The sequence below is a fragment of the Engystomops pustulosus genome, chromosome 7, assembly GCF_040894005.1.
Source record: "Engystomops pustulosus chromosome 7, aEngPut4.maternal, whole genome shotgun sequence".
NCBI lineage: Eukaryota > Metazoa > Chordata > Amphibia > Anura > Leptodactylidae > Engystomops > Engystomops pustulosus.
Genome location: NC_092417.1, coordinates 42763057 through 42781117, shown reverse-complemented (window position 1 = coordinate 42781117; position 18061 = coordinate 42763057). Strand labels below are relative to the sequence as shown.

The 18061-nt window shown below is 39.9% G+C and overlaps 1 protein-coding gene across 5 annotated transcripts in view; it reads left to right on the top strand.

Moving 5' to 3' along the window:
- Nucleotides 1–14143, top strand: part of DPF3 (double PHD fingers 3) — a 141871-nt gene extending 127728 nt beyond the window's left edge. For 2 of the 5 annotated variants that reach the window (XM_072115617.1, XM_072115616.1), the window contains 3 exons: nt 5385–5497; nt 10120–10201; nt 11980–14143. In XM_072115617.1, coding sequence (XP_071971718.1) covers nt 5385–5497; nt 10120–10201; nt 11980–12047 — 263 coding nt within the window. In that variant the 3' untranslated portion in view covers nt 12048–14143. The other 3 variants (XR_011848830.1, XM_072115623.1, XM_072115622.1) reach the window with 3 other exon arrangements.
- The last annotated feature ends 3918 nt before the right edge of the window (nt 14144–18061 follow it).

Here is an 18061-nt window from a genome sequence, read left to right as displayed (position 1 = left end):
TAATACTTGGTATAACCGCTTTAAGATCTGTGCTTGCTGTCAGCTAAGGGTAACTATGTTGTTTACATATCCAATTATTCTCATAGTTGAGAGTTTGAAGGGAATCTGTCAGCTCCCAAATCTTAATTAAAACAACATCACATAGGGAACCCAATAGGCCCTCCAGACATACATTTCCTGTTACCCAGAAATCTGTAGCGTGCCTAATTGTGCCCTTAATTTTTTAAGTAACCCATTACTGCCCAGCACCTCAACTATACACAACAATTGACATCCATCACAGAAATTTGTAAAGCGCTATGGAATTTGATGGCGTTATATAAATAAAGATTATTATTATTATTATTATGGTATAAAAACAGGTTAGTACAAAGTCCTGCCCTCAGTACACCCAAAAACTAATTTGCAAAAGATAAAAATGACATTGATATACATTGAGAAACTCCTCCAGCAGAAGGCCTTGGCCCATGCCACTTTATAGATTTATTCAGTAAGTCACTTAAAAGTATAAGGAGTGTGTTTTTTTAGGTAATACCTATCTATCGATGAGGACAGCTGACAAAAGCCAACCTTCTTCCATTATCCACGGGTTCCTAAAGGACATCTACCACCAGGATGAAGGATTGTAGACCAAGCACACCAACATACTGGTGTGCGCCCCCTCTGGCAGGATATGCTCTTATTTTATCTTCTTAGGACCTGTTTTTTTAAGTTTTAAAAATTATGCAAGGAGTGGTTGCAGGCTCTATAGATGGGCTCCAGGCTCTATCCAGAGCCTGGAGCCTCTCAGCCTCATTTACATAATTTTTAAAGCCTTTATTTCTTTAAAACAAGGGTATAAGAAGCTTCAAGAAAAGAAATACCTACCAGAAGGGGTACACAACAGTATGTCAGTGTGCTTAGTTTACAATCCTTCATCCTGGTGGTAGATGTCCTTTAAGGTTTTGTTTAGTGGACGCATACTGACACATCCATCAAACATAGAGAAGAGTTTCGATGTGACCATCATCTTACATGGATGCATCGTAGTGATGCACTGGAGATGTAGCAACATGTGAGAAGTTTTTGTTCGGCACAGTCAATGTGTGACAAAACTTTAAGATAACTTACATTTGGCTTTTTACATAGTTTGTATTTAATGTGCAATGATAGTCTGCAGTATGTTTCTGTGGCTCTATATGTTTCTCCTGTACATTTTCTGCACTATTAAAATATTACTGTATTTAATTTAGTACTAAGTCTGTATCACTGACTAGACAGTCAAATGACATTACTCTGAAGTTGTAAATGTGTCTGTAGCCGATCCTTGGGTTGATCAATTCTAGATGCTGTATGTCCATCCCGTTGCTTCTTGTGCTCCGTTTTATACTGATTTACTGTGTAGTGTAAAGAGAGATGCGTCATTCTGAGATGGTTTTTATGAGTTGGACCAGTCTCTAGCCAAAGTAACTATGTAACTACCATTGTATTTAATGGTCACAAGCAAAATAAATTAAATCTCTTTAGTTTGGAACTAAAATTGTGTCAAAAAGTATTCTTTTACTGTGGGTTAAATTAATATTCAGCAATTATTAAATACTGAAAATATTGTTAAGACCAAACTATGCGAGACATTTGTTACATGTGTTCATTTTCAGCTTCTGTTCATATCAACTGCTTCCCTGATTTATTTTTAATTCACAGAATAGCATTGTAAACTATATAACACACTGGAGTTGGAACAGGCTCAAAATTCCTTGAATTCAGTTGCACCCCTGATGCCCTTTTATTATATATTTTTGAATGAGAATAATGTGGGCATATTATTCTACATATATTATACAATTCTATTTAGAGTCACAGTAGGGGAATCTATTTGCTTTCCCTACAAAACTTAATAATAAAATCTAAATTGATAAAATATGTTAAAAGATATGGCAACAATGCAGCTTGTCCCAGAAAAAAACGCACCTTTAACATTATCAAAAAAAAGTTAAAAAGATGGAGATAAAATTTTCTTGAACCCTAAAATTGGTTGTACTAAGTTTGCAGGTTATCCGCTATCTATGACGAGGGGATGACGAGGTGATTGGGGAGGGTCCCCGCTCCCATACCATTGTATGAGAGTGTTGAAAATTGTTAAGCAAAGTGCTTGGCTATCCCCGGAACTCCCTTAGACAGTGAATGTAAGTGCTGGAGATAGCCGAGCGCTTAGTGAGAAGTGGACCCCCTAGAGTACCGTGATTGGTGAAGATTGTTATGCCATATCTTGTGGATAGAAGTAAATTTGATAAACCCCTTTAAGACACAATGCCAGGTAGACATTAAAGGGAACCTACCACCACAAAACTACCTATAAAGGTAGATCGGGTGGTAGGTGGATCAATAGGACGTGAGGATAACCCTTTTAAGGGCTAATCCTCAAGTCCCCGCACTTTTTGATAAATTTTATTAGCTTCATATGCAAATTTTGTTATGTGGCTACTGGGGCGTAGAGTAGCCGCAGCTGAGGCTACACGGCGAGGCTACTCCACGCCCTAGTAAGCCTCTTTACTCCTCCTACCCACAATCTTCAGCGCGCAGCTCCTCGTAGCTGCGCGCCCTCGTCTGACGAACCTGCAGTCTGCGCCTGTGCAGCTCCGGCTTCGGAGCACTGATCGCGCAGGCGTGGGCCTGCTGTTCTGCGCATGCGCAGACGCAGGTTTGGCGGACAAGGGCGCGCAGCTACGAGGTACGAGGAGTAAAGAGGCTTACTGGGGCATGGAGTAGCCGCGCCGTGTAGCCTCAGCTGCGGCTACTCCACGCCCCAGTAGCCGCATAACAAAATTAGCATGTAAAGCTAATAAAAGTTATCAAAAAGTCAGGGGACGTGAGGATTAGCCCATAAAAGGGCTATCCTCACTTCCTATTGATCCACCTACCACCCAATCTACCTTTATAGGTAGATTCGTGGTGGTAGGTTCCCTTTAGGGGGATATATATATTTATCACGTGTTTCGTAGACAAAGCTTGGACTGTCATCATAAGAAAGCTTTGCCAACGGCATCCATATGCCAGCCAAACAATAAGCTCAATAAGTGCTTTCTTCTCACTACACACTGCAATGCTAGGCATGCGTTGCAGAATTCTGCGCATCATGAATAAAGAACACAGGAGATCTCCCTTCCAGGATCTCAGGCTCTGATCAAAATTGTATCATGAGTCTCCATTAGGGGTTCAAGGCTTCCATTGAAGGCAAGAATAACATTGGAATGTGATCAATTATAGGACATCGTCCATTTTCAGGTGTCCTGACCTACATGTATGTACTTAGTTTTTCTCTCCTCTACGTTGCATCCCAGTCTCTCATGTGTAAGTCTATGGGGCTACAAAATAAATCTGTTTGTCATTCGTTTTTTCCCAGTTTTTTTTTAAAGGACACAACATCTTTTTTGTGTGGAGCGTACCAAGGATGTAAAACAGGCCGTATTTTGTAGTCCTCCAGGTTTTTGGAGAGTGGAATTATTGTATAAAATACTATATTTAATTACTGTATATTGAATGTTGAAATAATTCATCTTGCCACCAACTTCAGCAACTGCAGGTCATACTGTGTGAACCGTACATTTCTTTTGTGTTCTCAGCATGGACCTATCGTGTCTGCGGAAACATGTGTTGAAGGGGTTGTCCACAGTAAATAATTGATATTGTTTGTGTAATGAAAAAGTTATGTAATCTATATCAATTCCTCTGACTGTTCTATAGATCTCTGCTTATTGCCATTCCACTGGAAGCTTCATCGTTTACTTCCTGTGGAGTGTAACCAGTCCCTGGTCATGTGATGTCACACAGGTGCACGGCTTGCTATATCCCTGGTCATGTGATGTCACACAGGTGCAGGGCTCGTTATATCCCTGGTCATGTGAGGTCACACAGGTGCACAGCTTGTTATATCCCTGGTCGTGTGAGGTCACACAGGTGCACGGCTCGTTACATCCCTGGTCGTGTGATGTCACACAGGTGCACAGCTCGTTATATCCCTGGACATGTGATGTCACACAGGTGCACATCTCGTTATATCCCTGGTCATGTGATGTCACACAGGTACTTGGCTCGTTATACCACACAGCTTTGATTACTGTCTGTGATATAAGGAGCCATGCACCTGTGTGATATCACATGACCATAGGCTAATTTATATCCTCAGGGAGTGAACAGAGAAGCTTCCTTTTTAATGACAGAAAGCAGAGATCTAGAATAGACTGATGAATTGATGCAGAAAGTATATCGGAAAATTGTATAATTTTAAATTACACAAACAATATCAATTATTTGCCAAAAGTGGAAAACCCCTTTAAGTTATCATTAGCCTGAGTGTACACAGTCAGGTTTTGTAATGCAATTTGTTTAAAAAAGATTGATTTAAATAAAACATAAACCCTTAATTGTAACTTTAAATATTCTATGAGTAATGTGACATATTATAATATACGGTGCACATTTTCTTGTTTTTCACTATAAACTTCGCAGACTGTAAAAATAAAATCTTCAAAAAATATAGTTTACAAAGTTTCGTCAAATGAGTTGGAAAACTTACAATATACAATAGCTTTTAGGATTCAGTAGAGCTGAATATTATATATTAATATATAATTTTTTACATTTAGTGCACTTTTCTGCCAGCATCTTTGGGTCTAGCAAGATCATCAGAGAAAAATGAAAACCAACAGAAATGTACGTAAAGTTTTGAGTGTGTTGTGTTGAGCAGATTTTCACAATGAAGGTTGTGTATTGGCTTTAGGTTTTGTGTTTCGTTATTGAACTTCCATAGAGGCAAGAATTAAAGAACCAGCAACAGATTTCCAGCTTTGCCACAAGAGGAATTTTTCATTGTATTTTCATTTCTCTTGCAGACGGACGTTTGGCTTTACCCTCATCTTACGACAGATACTAAATTGGCGCTTCATGGTTACCTAAAGTGGATTAGAATTGCATGCCACCACCCAATAGTCTCAACCTAAGTTTCCCTTGTGTGCAGCTTCTTCCCTGGTGATAAAGTTAAAGATTTTAAGACATTTAGCATATCAAGGTTGTGATATTCCAACGCTCAAAGCTCTTGTAAACAAGCCGGACACTGCAAGCTAAAACTAATACAAGAAGTAAAGATATATCATCATAAACTAGTGCAATGGATTTTCACATCACAAAGATTTTGGTTACGTTGCAGTGTTATCCTATCTGTTTTAAAGAACTCGGTGACACTGGCTTTGCCTGTGAGTGTGAGTGGAGCTGTATGTCACTGGCAGCAAAAGGGTTACTGCTTGCTGTTCCCCTATTTAGCTATACCCTGTTGCACTGCTGTTTGTACAGGATCGCCCGAAAAAAACAAAAATGTGTGTGAATTTTGTTGTTTCTTTCTTTTGCAGGGCACCCAACCTGCCTGCAGTTCACTGTGAATATGACAGAGGCTGTAAAAACCTACCAGTGGCAATGCATAGAGTGCAAGTCGTGCATCATGTGCGGGACATCAGAGAACGATGTGAGTTTCATTTTTACGATTTTCTAAAATAATCTGTTAACCCCCTTGCATAAATATGGACATATGGTTTATGAGAGTTTATAAGTATATTGTTTACTTAGATATTCAGAAGATGAGGCAGGTAACATGGACAATGCAAAGCTACCCATGCTCACTCTATAAATTTCATTTTTCAAACCTTGATTTAAAGGGAACCTGTCAGGCACCTAGCCCCCAAAACCAAAGTTCCCATCTCATTTTTTGTAGTGAGTTGCTCTGTATCGTGAATTAAGTTCCCCTGACTCATTTCAATATCATCATGCAGAGCAACTCACCACATTAAATGAGATTTACTTTGGTCAGGGGGCTAGATGTGCCTGACAGGTTCCCTATAATAATGTGTATTAACATTAGTTATTTTAGAGACCCTATAAACCCTACGCGGTATATATCACAGCTGACACCGCTCTCTAACACCCGTGATCGGAGCCGGCTCTGATCGTGAGTGTTAACCCCTTACGTGCCATGGTCAAGCATGACCGCGGCGTGTAAGGGTCTTTCCCCTATGGATCGGATCCTCTGTGCCACTTACCGGGGGATCGGGAATATCGGCTGCCCGATATTCCCGGCAGTCAGACCCCTTCCGGGTCTGACTGTAAACTGTCTGCTTATGCGCCTGCATGCTCAGACAGTTTACACTGCTGTACAATAAAATAGTATTGTAGAGCAGTGTATTGAGCTTGGACCAGCAATCAGAGCAAGTAAAAAAAGTACAAGTAAAAAAAGTTAAAAGCACTAAAGTTTAAAAATTAGAATACATGAAAAATAAATACCGTATTTTCCGGACTATAAGGCGCACTTAAAAGCCTTGGATTTCCTTGTAAATCCAAAGTGCGCCTTATAGTCCGGTGCGCCCTATATGAGGGCAGCGGACCCTACTTACATAGGTCCCCACTACCGGAGACAGCAGATCTCCAGCGGGAACTGCAGACCACGCGGCACGAACAACTTCTGCCGCGTGGTCTGCAGTTCCCGCTGGAGATCTGCTGTCTCCGGTAGCGGGGACCTATGTAAGTATGCTATTCTCCACCTCCCCCTCACCTTCCCCGCTCACCTTCCCCACGTTCCGCGTCTCTTCTCGGCGTCGCGTCCCGTCGGGTCTCCGCTCCGCCCCCGGACCTCCGCCACGCCCCCGACCCTGCGCCTTATAGTCCGATGCGCCTTATATATGGAATTATTACATATATAAGGCGCATCGGACTGTTGCGCCTTATATTCCGGTGCGCCTAATGGCCCGGAAAATACGGTACATAAAAATAATAATCCCCTAAAATGGCACTTTCCCATAAAAACACTTAATAAAGTATAGAAAACACAAACACACAATCCCCCCCCCCCCCCCACATATTTGGTGTTGCCGCGTCCGTAACAATCTGTAAAATAAAACGGAATCATTACTGGACCTACACGGTAAACGCCAGGGAAAAAAAACGCAAAAAACATTCCTAAAACGCACTCTAATATAAGATCACTAAAAACAGCTCTTCTCGAAAAAAAATAAGACCCTAACCAAATTTGTCAGCTGAAAAATAAAAAAAGTTCTGCATATGAACAAGATTTTCTGCAAATTAGCTGTTATTCAGTAAAATTGAATAAAATCCAGAAACCCCCCACATATTTGATATCGCTGCGTCCTTGACAATCTGCATAATAAAACAGATCGTTATTAGATCCACAAAGTGAACCCCGTAAAAAAACAACCCTATAAGTAGCTCTGAAAAGATAATTTTTAATTAATACCCTTTAAAAATACTCTAAAAAGTGATAAAATGTTACCCACTCTAAAATAAGACCACTAAAAAGAACAATGCTTCTTGCAAAACAAATAAGCCCTTAACTACATTTGTCAGCCGAAAAATAAAAAAGTTATGCATATGAAAGACTGTGATGCTAAAATTGACAAAATTTTATTTCTGTAATCGTGGCGACCGATAGAATAAAAATAATATACTATTTTTATGGTATGGTAAATGTCCCCAAAAAACCCCACAAAAAATTCTTCATAAAAATTGATGATTTTCATTTCCTCCACCAATAAAGAGTTAATAAAATCTCACCAATTAGCTATAGATGCCCCAAAATTATGTACCAGAAAAGTGCATCTCATGTGGCAAAAAATAAGCCCCTAAAGGTCCACATAAAAAAAAAAAAAAAAATTATAGCCTGTACAATTCGAAAAAGGCAAATCTGCTCTGGATGGCGCCTCCTTCCATTCTATGCCTGCCCGTGCACCCATACAGCAGGTTACTACCACATATCTCTGTACTCGGGAGAAATTGGGTATCAAACTTTCTGGAGCCTTTTTTCATTTAATCCATAACAAATGTTTAATTTTGCACCCAAAATGAGTGTATTATGAAAAAATATTACAATTTGTAGACTGCAGCTCCATTTTGTTTTAACCCCTATAAAACACCTAAAGGGTTAACACACTTCTTATAAGTGCTTTTTTCATACATTGAGAGGTGTAGTTTCCATAATGGGGTAATGTATGAGTCTTGCTATTATTTACGCCTCTCAGTGTCAATTAAAAGTTGAGCAGGTCCATCTAAATACAGGTTCTGGTGATTTTCCCCAAAATTTGTAAAATGGCACTTCAATTCAGAGCCTCATAACATTCTAGTAAAATATGTGGAATCTTAAAAAACCATGCCAGCATAAAGCAGACATTTGTGAAATATAAGTTATGAATTTATTTGGGTGCTATGACTATCTGCATCAAAAGTAGAGAATTTAGAACTTTAAAAACAAAGAATTTTTCAAAATTTTTGCCAAATTTAGTTATTTTTCATAACTAAGCACAAAAGATATCATCCATATTTTTAAACTAATTTGAAGTACAATGTGTCACGAGAAAACAATCTCAAAATCCCCTGGATATCTTATAGCGTTCCAAAGCTATAAGCACTTATAGTGACACAGGGCAGATCTGAAAAATGGGTTTAGCAATGTTTTAGATTACTGCAGACATTTACTTTCTTCCTGCTGTTATATTTGGTGCCCGAGAACCCTTAGCTTGTGGAGTACTGTGAGCAGGTACGGCTCAAGGAATCAGTGGGCCCCTGGGCGACAGAGCCTCAGTGGGCCCTTTAGCAGTAAACACATGTGGCAGCATTAAAAACACACAATTTAATAATTAAATAGGCCGCTGGTCCAAGAATTAACCTCTTAACGCGCTCTACACCGTACATGTACACATTGTAACGAATCCTATGTAAAAATGCCAGATACTGCAATACAATAGTATTGTGTAGTATAGTATAGTAAAAAAAAAAAGGAAAAAAAAAAGAATTCATTAAGATTAACCCCGGCCAGTGTACTGCACAGTGACGCACAGGCGCACCGAGGATAATCTTGCAGCGCCGCTCCCCCAACACCGACTCCGCCGGCTCTCAATTACATCGGCAACATAAGGATGCCGATGTAATTAAGTTTTATGATCGGGCCAGCAAGTGCCGTGGGCCCCTCTGGGAGCTCTGGGGCCCCGGCACTTTCCCGGGTGAGCTGGGTGCTGACGCCGGCCATGACTGAGTAATCACATGCTAGGAATCTCATTGAATGTATTTATCTTGAATATGAATGTTTTACTTGTAAATACCATTTTGGATTCGTGCTGTCTAAGCTGAGAAAGATGCATAGGTGACACACCCCATACTATTCATTAGCAAGCCACCAGATTCCAGAGAATCCTCACTAGGATTGCCTGCAGAGTGTTTGCCAATTGATCTATGGCACAAATGGCTAGATAAGAATGTTGACCACCATTTGGGTCTCCACTTCCTGTTCTACTACAGATCCACTCCCCTTGCATGTTGATATAATCTGAGTATTCTAACAGTTGTTTGACTTTAGAGTGTGGTTATCAGTAAATAGTGCATACACGCTCAGCTACTGTAGTCTCCACCCAAAAAAAAGCAGATACTATAGCAAAAAAGTCAGTCAGTTAAGATATATAGCTCAGAGTCTGCACCCGCACTTACTAAGAGACTGGAGCCTCTTATTGGATACGGCATTGGAGCACCAGCAGGGGGAGTTTTAAGACTTGCGTTCAAAACGTTAGTCTTAATGAATTCCCCACCCCAAGTTCTGGGTAAAGCGTGAGCCCGCCGTCCTTATAGGGCTGGATTTAGGCAGGTCGTTGCCATTGAAAACTGTAAAATGAAACTGGCAATGTACTGGGGAAAATGACAAGTCAATATGTTGAGAACTTGGCAAAATTGTTGATAGGTGTATGTTGCAAACATGTTCAAAATGCTGGGACAGAAGTCCATTATTGTTAGTGATACAACCCCTTTAAATCGGGCTGATTCTAGTTTATCACATAGCATCAGCTACTGTGATAAATCTAGCACATTTTAGAGCCTATAAGACACAATAAGTAAATCTGTCCCACACGGTTAATCCTGGCCAACAGTAAATGTTCCCATCATTTTAATAGCAGGGGAATATTTCATAGCTCAGAGCAGGCTGTGAATAATAAAGCAACAATTCATTGTAAATCTAATGGGCAAAAAAATATTATGTCATAAATGTAAATGTCAGATTTGCAGTTCTGCTTATTTGATCTTTATGTTGATCTATAGGAACAGCTTCTGTTTTGTGATGACTGCGATCGTGGATATCACATGTATTGCCTCAGTCCACCAATGGATGAACCACCAGAAGGTAACTTGTTTAGTCTTTGATATTTATATAATATTTTCTACTTTATGGCCGGTTCACATTCCGTTCCGTCTTCAGTTATTTGCTTCACTTATTGTGAGCCCAAACCAGGTGTTGTTGAACACTCGGAAGAGATGCAAGTCTTTTCATTCTTCCTTACCTATTTGAAGTTTCTTCACCTTGTTTTAGCTCACAATAACAGATGCCAATAATAATGCTGACATCTAAATTATGGCGCCTTGGTGAGTGATGAGCCTTGGAAAAACTTTAATGCCAAAAGAACTTTTCCGGGGTAATTTAACCCTGCAATTGGGTTATTGGTTTTTACTAGTGGAAGTGAGCATTCAGATTTGGTATCCGAACCTGAATAGAACTTCAGGTTTGGGTATGGCGGAACTTTGATTTTAGGACTAGCAGGGAGGTAACTATAGGGGTAGTAGCCATAGCAGCTGCTATGGGGCCTGCGGTGTCTGGGGGCTCTGGCACGCAAACTGACATACTAAAGAATGGAGGATGTGTACCATTATATGCATATTATGCTGCATATTGTACACCATAATAAGTATAAACATGTGTGAGTAAACAAATATGTATAATTTTTGAGCAGCTAGGGAGGCCTCATTCAGAAGACTGCTATGGGGCCCTGTCTCTCTGAGTTGCACCCCTGAGGACTAGTATAATTTGTGTCCAAAACATTTACTCATCTCTAATACAAAAATAGAAAATTAAAAGGGACAATCAGAAAAACCCTCTGTGTGCCCAAATAGGTTACTAGTAGTTTAAGCTATATACAAAATTGGTTATATTTGGCACCATAATAGTAATTTATAGTAAAAGATAAACATACACAATATAATAAAATGTCTCATTTTATCTATCATAAACATAACCACACATAGTGCAGGGCTCATGCACCATATTCAAATACAATTAAAATTCCTATTGTACTTTTTTTTTTTTACGAAAGTACAGGGATTACTATGAGTCTAAAACACACTATTCAGTGGCTTCTGTCCTATACTATAAATACTTGGATAGGTCCGAAGCCGCGGAATAGTTTGTTTTAGACACATAGTAAACCGTGTACTCTATTGGACACTGTTCAGTGTATACTGTATATATTGTGAATTAGTGCCTTTTTTATGCCCAAGTCGAGTGTTCTGCAGTGTTCCCTAAGTTATCACTTGACTCTAAACAGGAGTGGAGCATAATACAGGCGGTTTGGGCAGTAGCCCGGGGCCTGAACCTTGTAGGGGGCCCATGGCCACCCAAGCCACAAACCAAAATGTATACTGAGAAGAGCCTTCACCTATGAAATACTTATGTAACTGTTCCTGTCCTTAATACTCATGTACACAAGAGTAATTTCAGGAGCTTTGAAGCTCCACCAAAGGTCCTGAAACCGGAGAATAAATGCAGCAGAAGGGACACATCCTCCATTCCCCAAGAAGTTGATTCTAGTACCATATCCAGGAAGTGATTCCAGACTGATAGGGGCTATAATATTCATACAGCCCCGGGTCGCAAATCTTGGCATACTGTCCTTGGTTGCAAATCTTGGCACAAAAAAAACCCGTTCCCCACCGGCATAGGTGGGAAAATAGAAAGTCACAATTTAGAAGCTTAACTCCTCAAATGCCAGATGTATCAAAGACTAAGATACATCTGACCAGCAGAAAGGAAGGGGGAAAAAAAAGCAGACTAATGATATATGTGCCCCATTGAATTCTTGGTATATAATCAGGTTAAAATTTTATGTATGATTCCTTCTTACTCTATAGGTAGCTGGAGTTGCCATCTATGTGTCAATGAATTAAGAGAAGACTCTTTGTCCCAAGACTTGGAGTAAATTGTGATACTCATTTGGTGCGGAGACACTTAAGTGTAATAACAACTGGATATCCTTCTTCCCCCTTTCTATATTTGTGCTTCACTGCAATATGGATAATGGATATAGAAGGCAGCAATAGAAAGAACAATTCATCATTTTATCTTCATTCACTATAACTGAGCGTAGTGTTGTGCGGCCCTGCCTCTACATCATTGTATCCGGTCACAATGGCTCTTCGAACATACTAACCTGTATTTTAATAGAAAACGGCAAAAACACTCAAATCGAAAGACAAGTTTTTGTATCCGTTAACTGTACTAGTTCAGTGTAATGCTATCATCATATATTGCTAATGTAAAATCAGCAGATCCTTAGAAGATGGGTTACTCATGCCTTGCATTGTTTTCCTTTTGCACTCTGTATATGCCTTTGCCTCTCTACAATGAAACAACTGTTGCCTTCTTAGTAATTGATATTTGCCTTCTGTGTTCACACCAAAATCTGGATTTCTTCTCAAAAGAAAAATAAAAAATCTGAAATTTGAGCAGTCACCAAGGTTTGGTTTGGTAGAAGTATCATTTGATGAGCATCTTCATAACAGTTTATCCATGAAAAGCCAATTGAGAAGTGACAAGTAAAATGTCTGCATTCAGGCTAGCCAATAGCCACACACTTTCCAACATTCTTACCTTCTTTGGTATAAGCGCAGTATTAAGTGTTGTGTCTGCCCAACATTACTTGAACCTCCTTAGCTAGATTTAGGGTTACTGAGTGTGTAAAACAAGCGGCACACGATAGATTTTACATTCTGACTACGAATCAGAGGATGGAATTGAAATGATCAGAATGATAAGTGATACACAAAAGGAAAAATGTGTCATCTTATTTTATTAATTCATCTTCAGAAACTAAACAAGCAAAAAATTGTATAACATAAATAAAGTGACAATGCAAAAAGGTAAAAACCATGGGATCTAACTGGATATGTATTATGGTATAGATACCAGTTTATATACCCTAATATGCAGCTATGCGAAATTAACCCAGGTGGGTCCAGCGGAAGAAAAAACAATTATGTATCTTGACCTTTCCTGACTGTTCACTAATCATGGGAAAGGTCCTTTAATCAATGGTGCATATATAGTTATTTTTGCCTGTGTCCCCCCACCTGGGTTAATTTTGTGTAGCTTCATTGTAGGGTAGATACCCATAATACTATAATACATATTGGGTGTGATGTTTTTTTTGTCTATATTTGGTGTTGTTTTGGCGCTGTTGTGGTACAAATACTGTTTTGGCACTGTTAATTGCACCAAATTAACATAGGACAGTGCAAAGTCACTTTGACATAGACTAGTTTTCACAATTGGACGGAATTCTTGAATTGAGACTATCCGTTTCGGCAAATTGATCCCAGTACCCACCCTGCTCTATGCAAATTTGCGGCCAGATAAACATCTCCATAGGTTACGGCACCCAAGCTTGGTAACGTAAGTACAATGTGTGCTCACCGTTCCGTGCCCACAAAAAAGATAGAGCATGCTCTATCTTTGCCCGGAAAAGAGTGCCTGTGCGGCACAATTTCCTATGGTAGGCACATAGTTAGCGGCGCTCATCCCTCCTCCTCTCCAGCGGACCTCCCGTATGCATACGTTATGCTATGTTTGTGTGAAAGAAGCCTTAAAGTTACAATCAGAAATAGAAAGCTGTACACAAAAATCTAAAATTTTTAGTACAATTTCAAAAATGGACATCTCTAGTTCTGTGAAGCATCCATACACATCCATATATCAGAGTAAAGGTGATATTCTCCTGTTTAAAATGACACCAGTGAGATATGGCCATCTGAAGTTGGCCACTGTCATGCCGTTTATAAACGTGTTGAGTTTACTCTAGATCCCATGGTTTCTACCTTTTGCATTGTCACTTTTTTTCTGTTATATGAGTGGTATATATGTGGTGGTATATCTGTGGCAGCATATTTATTGATTTCTGGAGATGTTGTGGTTAATATGGTTTTTCATGGACCCATCACGGTTTATAGCCCTAAATCTAGTTTTATAGGGTTGAGTAATGTAGATCAGACCTACCACCTAATACTGCGCCCATACCAAAGAAGGTAAGACTGTTGGAAAGTGTGTCGCTATTGGCTGTCCTGAATGCAGCCATTTTAGTTGTCACTTCTGAGTTGGCTTTTCATGGTTAAACTGTCATGAAAATATTGACAAAATTAAAGTTCTACCAAACCAATACCCGGTTGTCTGCTCTAACTTTTGATTATTCACAGACCGACTGTGGTTGTGTGCAGCCGGCCGAGGACTTGGTACATATGTGAGCCAGATTTATTGGCCCGGACGCCATGCAGCTGAACTGTATTGGCAGTCTTCAGCCCAGTTCAGCTTCAGTGGTTTTTGGTCTGGTGAATCTTTCCAACAACCGTACAGAATGTTACGCAGTGTGTGTGAGTCACAAATAAAAAGAAACGTCCGCCCATATTTAATGTTTCAGGAGAATGTCTATAACTTTATTGGTCATTGTCAGCTGCTTACTGATACTGTAGATCTAATTTTATTGTGTAACATATTCCATCAAATAATAAGCTAAACACTGCATAAAACTGGAAGACACTAACTTGTAGTATGTTGGTTTTTGGGGGAATCTGAAAGTTCCCCTAGTCACACATGACATTGTCATAACATTTTTAAAGTTAACATTGAGCATTTATGATATGACATTAGAGTTTTTTATTTTCTAAGCAGGATTGTTTCTAGAATGAGAATTGTAAATATATTGAAAATATATTAGGATACATATTATATTATTGCCAGGGCTGTAATTGCAGGGGTAGCAGACATAGCAGCCACTATGGGGCCCACAGTGTCACGTGGCCCTGTCATCCGACCTGACACTAAAGAATGGAAGATATGCACCATTATATACATATTATACTGCACATATGTATATAACATATATATATATGCTGTACATATGTTGTATATGTGATGAGTATATGCTCTATATGTGTGCACATGTATGTGAGAGTGCATAAATCTGTGTATGAGTGAAGAACTGTATGTTTATGTCTACAGGTATGTAAATGTGTATATATATATGAGTGTATAAATGTGTGTGATTGTAACTCACATATGTGAGTATACAAATATGTAAATTTTTAAGCAGTTGATGGGCCCCATTCAAAAATCTGTAATGGGGCCTTGGCTCTCCTAGTTACGGCCCTGATTATTGCTCCCTGACTACAAAGTTCAATTACAGCCAAATTTCATGGTTAGGAAATATGCAACATGATGTCATATCACTCATGTGACACAAGTTTTTAAAGGTTCTGTGTATGCCTGAGGTCCTTGACACCACCATAGTCGTTAACAGAATTGCTGCTTTATAATGAATCATGCAGAAGTTACCAAAACACCTCTGATAAAATTGTCATTGAATGGAACTTTATTAGAGGCATCTGTTACCCCGAGTTATGTGACACAGAGGTTGAGCATAAAATCAAGCAAAAAAGAGTCTCTGTATCAATGTGAGACCACATTCATGGTTATAGGAGCTAGCCTAGTCAGTACTGGAATCTGGGAAGCTGCCATACTGGAATGTACACAGTGTTAAGAGTATACCAGTATGACTTTTCCAAGTTTTCCTTGTTTCCCTGGCTGTCACTGTTTCCATATTTAAGATATACCTTATAAAGCGCAGCATGCCAGTACCTCCATATAAGGCTGGCTGGAGACAAATGGGTTTGATCCATGGAAACGGTCCCATCTGCAGGTCAGATCGAGCAGAGTGCAGTGGATAGGAGTCTTTGCATCAAATAGAAATTAAATGCAAGGAGTCCCTCTGTGTCATGAAAACAGTAGCGGCAAAACTGTAACAATTGTATAAGGCTATATTCACACTGCCGTTGCCCGCCCGTACCGTACCGTAGCGGGCAACGGCAGTGTACGGGGAGAGGAGGAGGAGGTGAGCGCAGCTCACCCCCGCCCCTCTCCATAGGAATTAATGGCGCACGGCGCCGTACTACGGATAAAGATAGGACAGGTCACCGTACCTCTCCCGTAGGGTGCCGTGCGCCCATTGCTGCCTATGGGGGACGTATATGGGCCGTATATATGTCCCCCATACGTCAGTGTGAATATAGCCTAACAGTTATTACATTGATGCGGCTGCTGTTCTGAACTCGGGTTCATGGGATCCGGCCAGCACATGGGTCTTTTTCCTTGGTCCAAGCACATGCGTGTATAACGACTTTACTATGAGAAATATCCTGCTTGCATAGGCCACTATGGTTATGAAGGTCACCTATGTGAACATCTCGTACACAGCAATCACTTCTGTATCATGAGCCAGAATCATCTACAATATCCATTCAGCATTAAGGGGGTTGTCTAGAATGGCAGATTTTTTGCAGGCTTTACCTGGGTTGTGTATAAAAAGAAAGAACTTCTACTCCAGTTCTCCAATCCAGAACGGAGCCTCCCTTTAACTTCTGTTGCTACATGAAGTATCAGCTATGACATCAGGACCATAGTGCGCCCCCACTTCAGCCTTATACAGGTCACAGCCAGAGGCTGTGCATGCCATAGTCATGAAGTTAGTGCCGAGCCCCTGTATACCAATAGACATCGGCAGTGATAGGAGGTGCTGCACCGGACATCCGCAGAAACGTTACCCTTTTAAAGTGAGCCTGCCATCAGCAATGTCACTTTTAGCTGGTGACAGGTTCCAATAGCCTATGTTATGCTGATTTGAAAAATACCTTTGTCGGCCTTCTGAATCATTTTAATAATTTATTTAATTTTAATTTACATTACATGGCTCCCTTCTAGCAGTGTGTGATGAGTCCTGGGGGGGGGGGGGGCAGAAGCCGGTGACTCCTCATTCTTTTTCGCCTTCACACCATCCCCCTCCTTCCTTTTCTCAGTGCACATGACAGCCCCTCCCCTGTGACTCACCACACACTGTTGCAGGGAGCCAGGTAATGTGAATTAAACTTATAAAAATGACAGGCATTTTTAAAAATCCACCTAGCCAAGGCTATTAACCTATCATCAGCTACAAATGACATTACTGGTCATAGGTGCGCTTTAAGGTGACCATAGATCATAGATATCTGTTGGTTGGAGATGTATTTTTAAATATTTTTCATGAACTTCAAATGATATAGACACTTGGCTAAGAAGAGAATGCACATAGTAGTGTTTGCGTGTGTTTCCTCCAGGTCCTCCAGTTTCCTCCCACACTCCAAAACATACTGGTGGATTAGATTGTGAGCCCCATTGGGGACAGGGACTGATTTGGCAAACTCTGCCGCGTTGCGTAATATGTGTGCGTTATATAAATAAAGGAATTATTATTATTATTATTATTAGTTAATAGTAGAACGGAATGAGGAACTTTGGAGTGTCGGCCCTTTGCTGTATTGTTTATTTCCAATAAAACTCATTTTGAGGTAGAGGGGAATAAGCTGTTGGCAGAACAGAATTTGCCAAAAGAAAGGAAATAATATCTGCAGTCAGAGGTGAGTGAAGACACCAAAAATTTGGCTTGTCCCACTGAGATCTGAGCATTCAGTCAACATTTATCCAATGTTTTTTGGCACCTTTACTTTCATAAAGTGTGAGCACATTTTCCATTACCATGTGAATACTACCACAGTCTTCTCTGTTCAAGACATATCTACTCATAGAGGAAACCCCTGGATGACATATCTTTAACCAATCAATGCAAATAAATGGCAAACGATGTTCTATGCACAAAACAAATAATTCTATGTTTTTACTGTACACAAGAGAAACTCGATGATCTTCACAACTTCAGTGTTGATAAATGTTGCCTACGACATGCTGTAGCGGCATGTGCTGAAATCTTTAGAAATTGAGAAGTGACTTTGTTAGTTCAGTGTTAAAATATGTTACACTTAGTTGTTAACTTAAGTATGTTACACATCTTTTACTTCTTTGTCAATGTAAATATCACTCACTGTTATCAGAACTGTGTCGTAAACTAGACAGCAT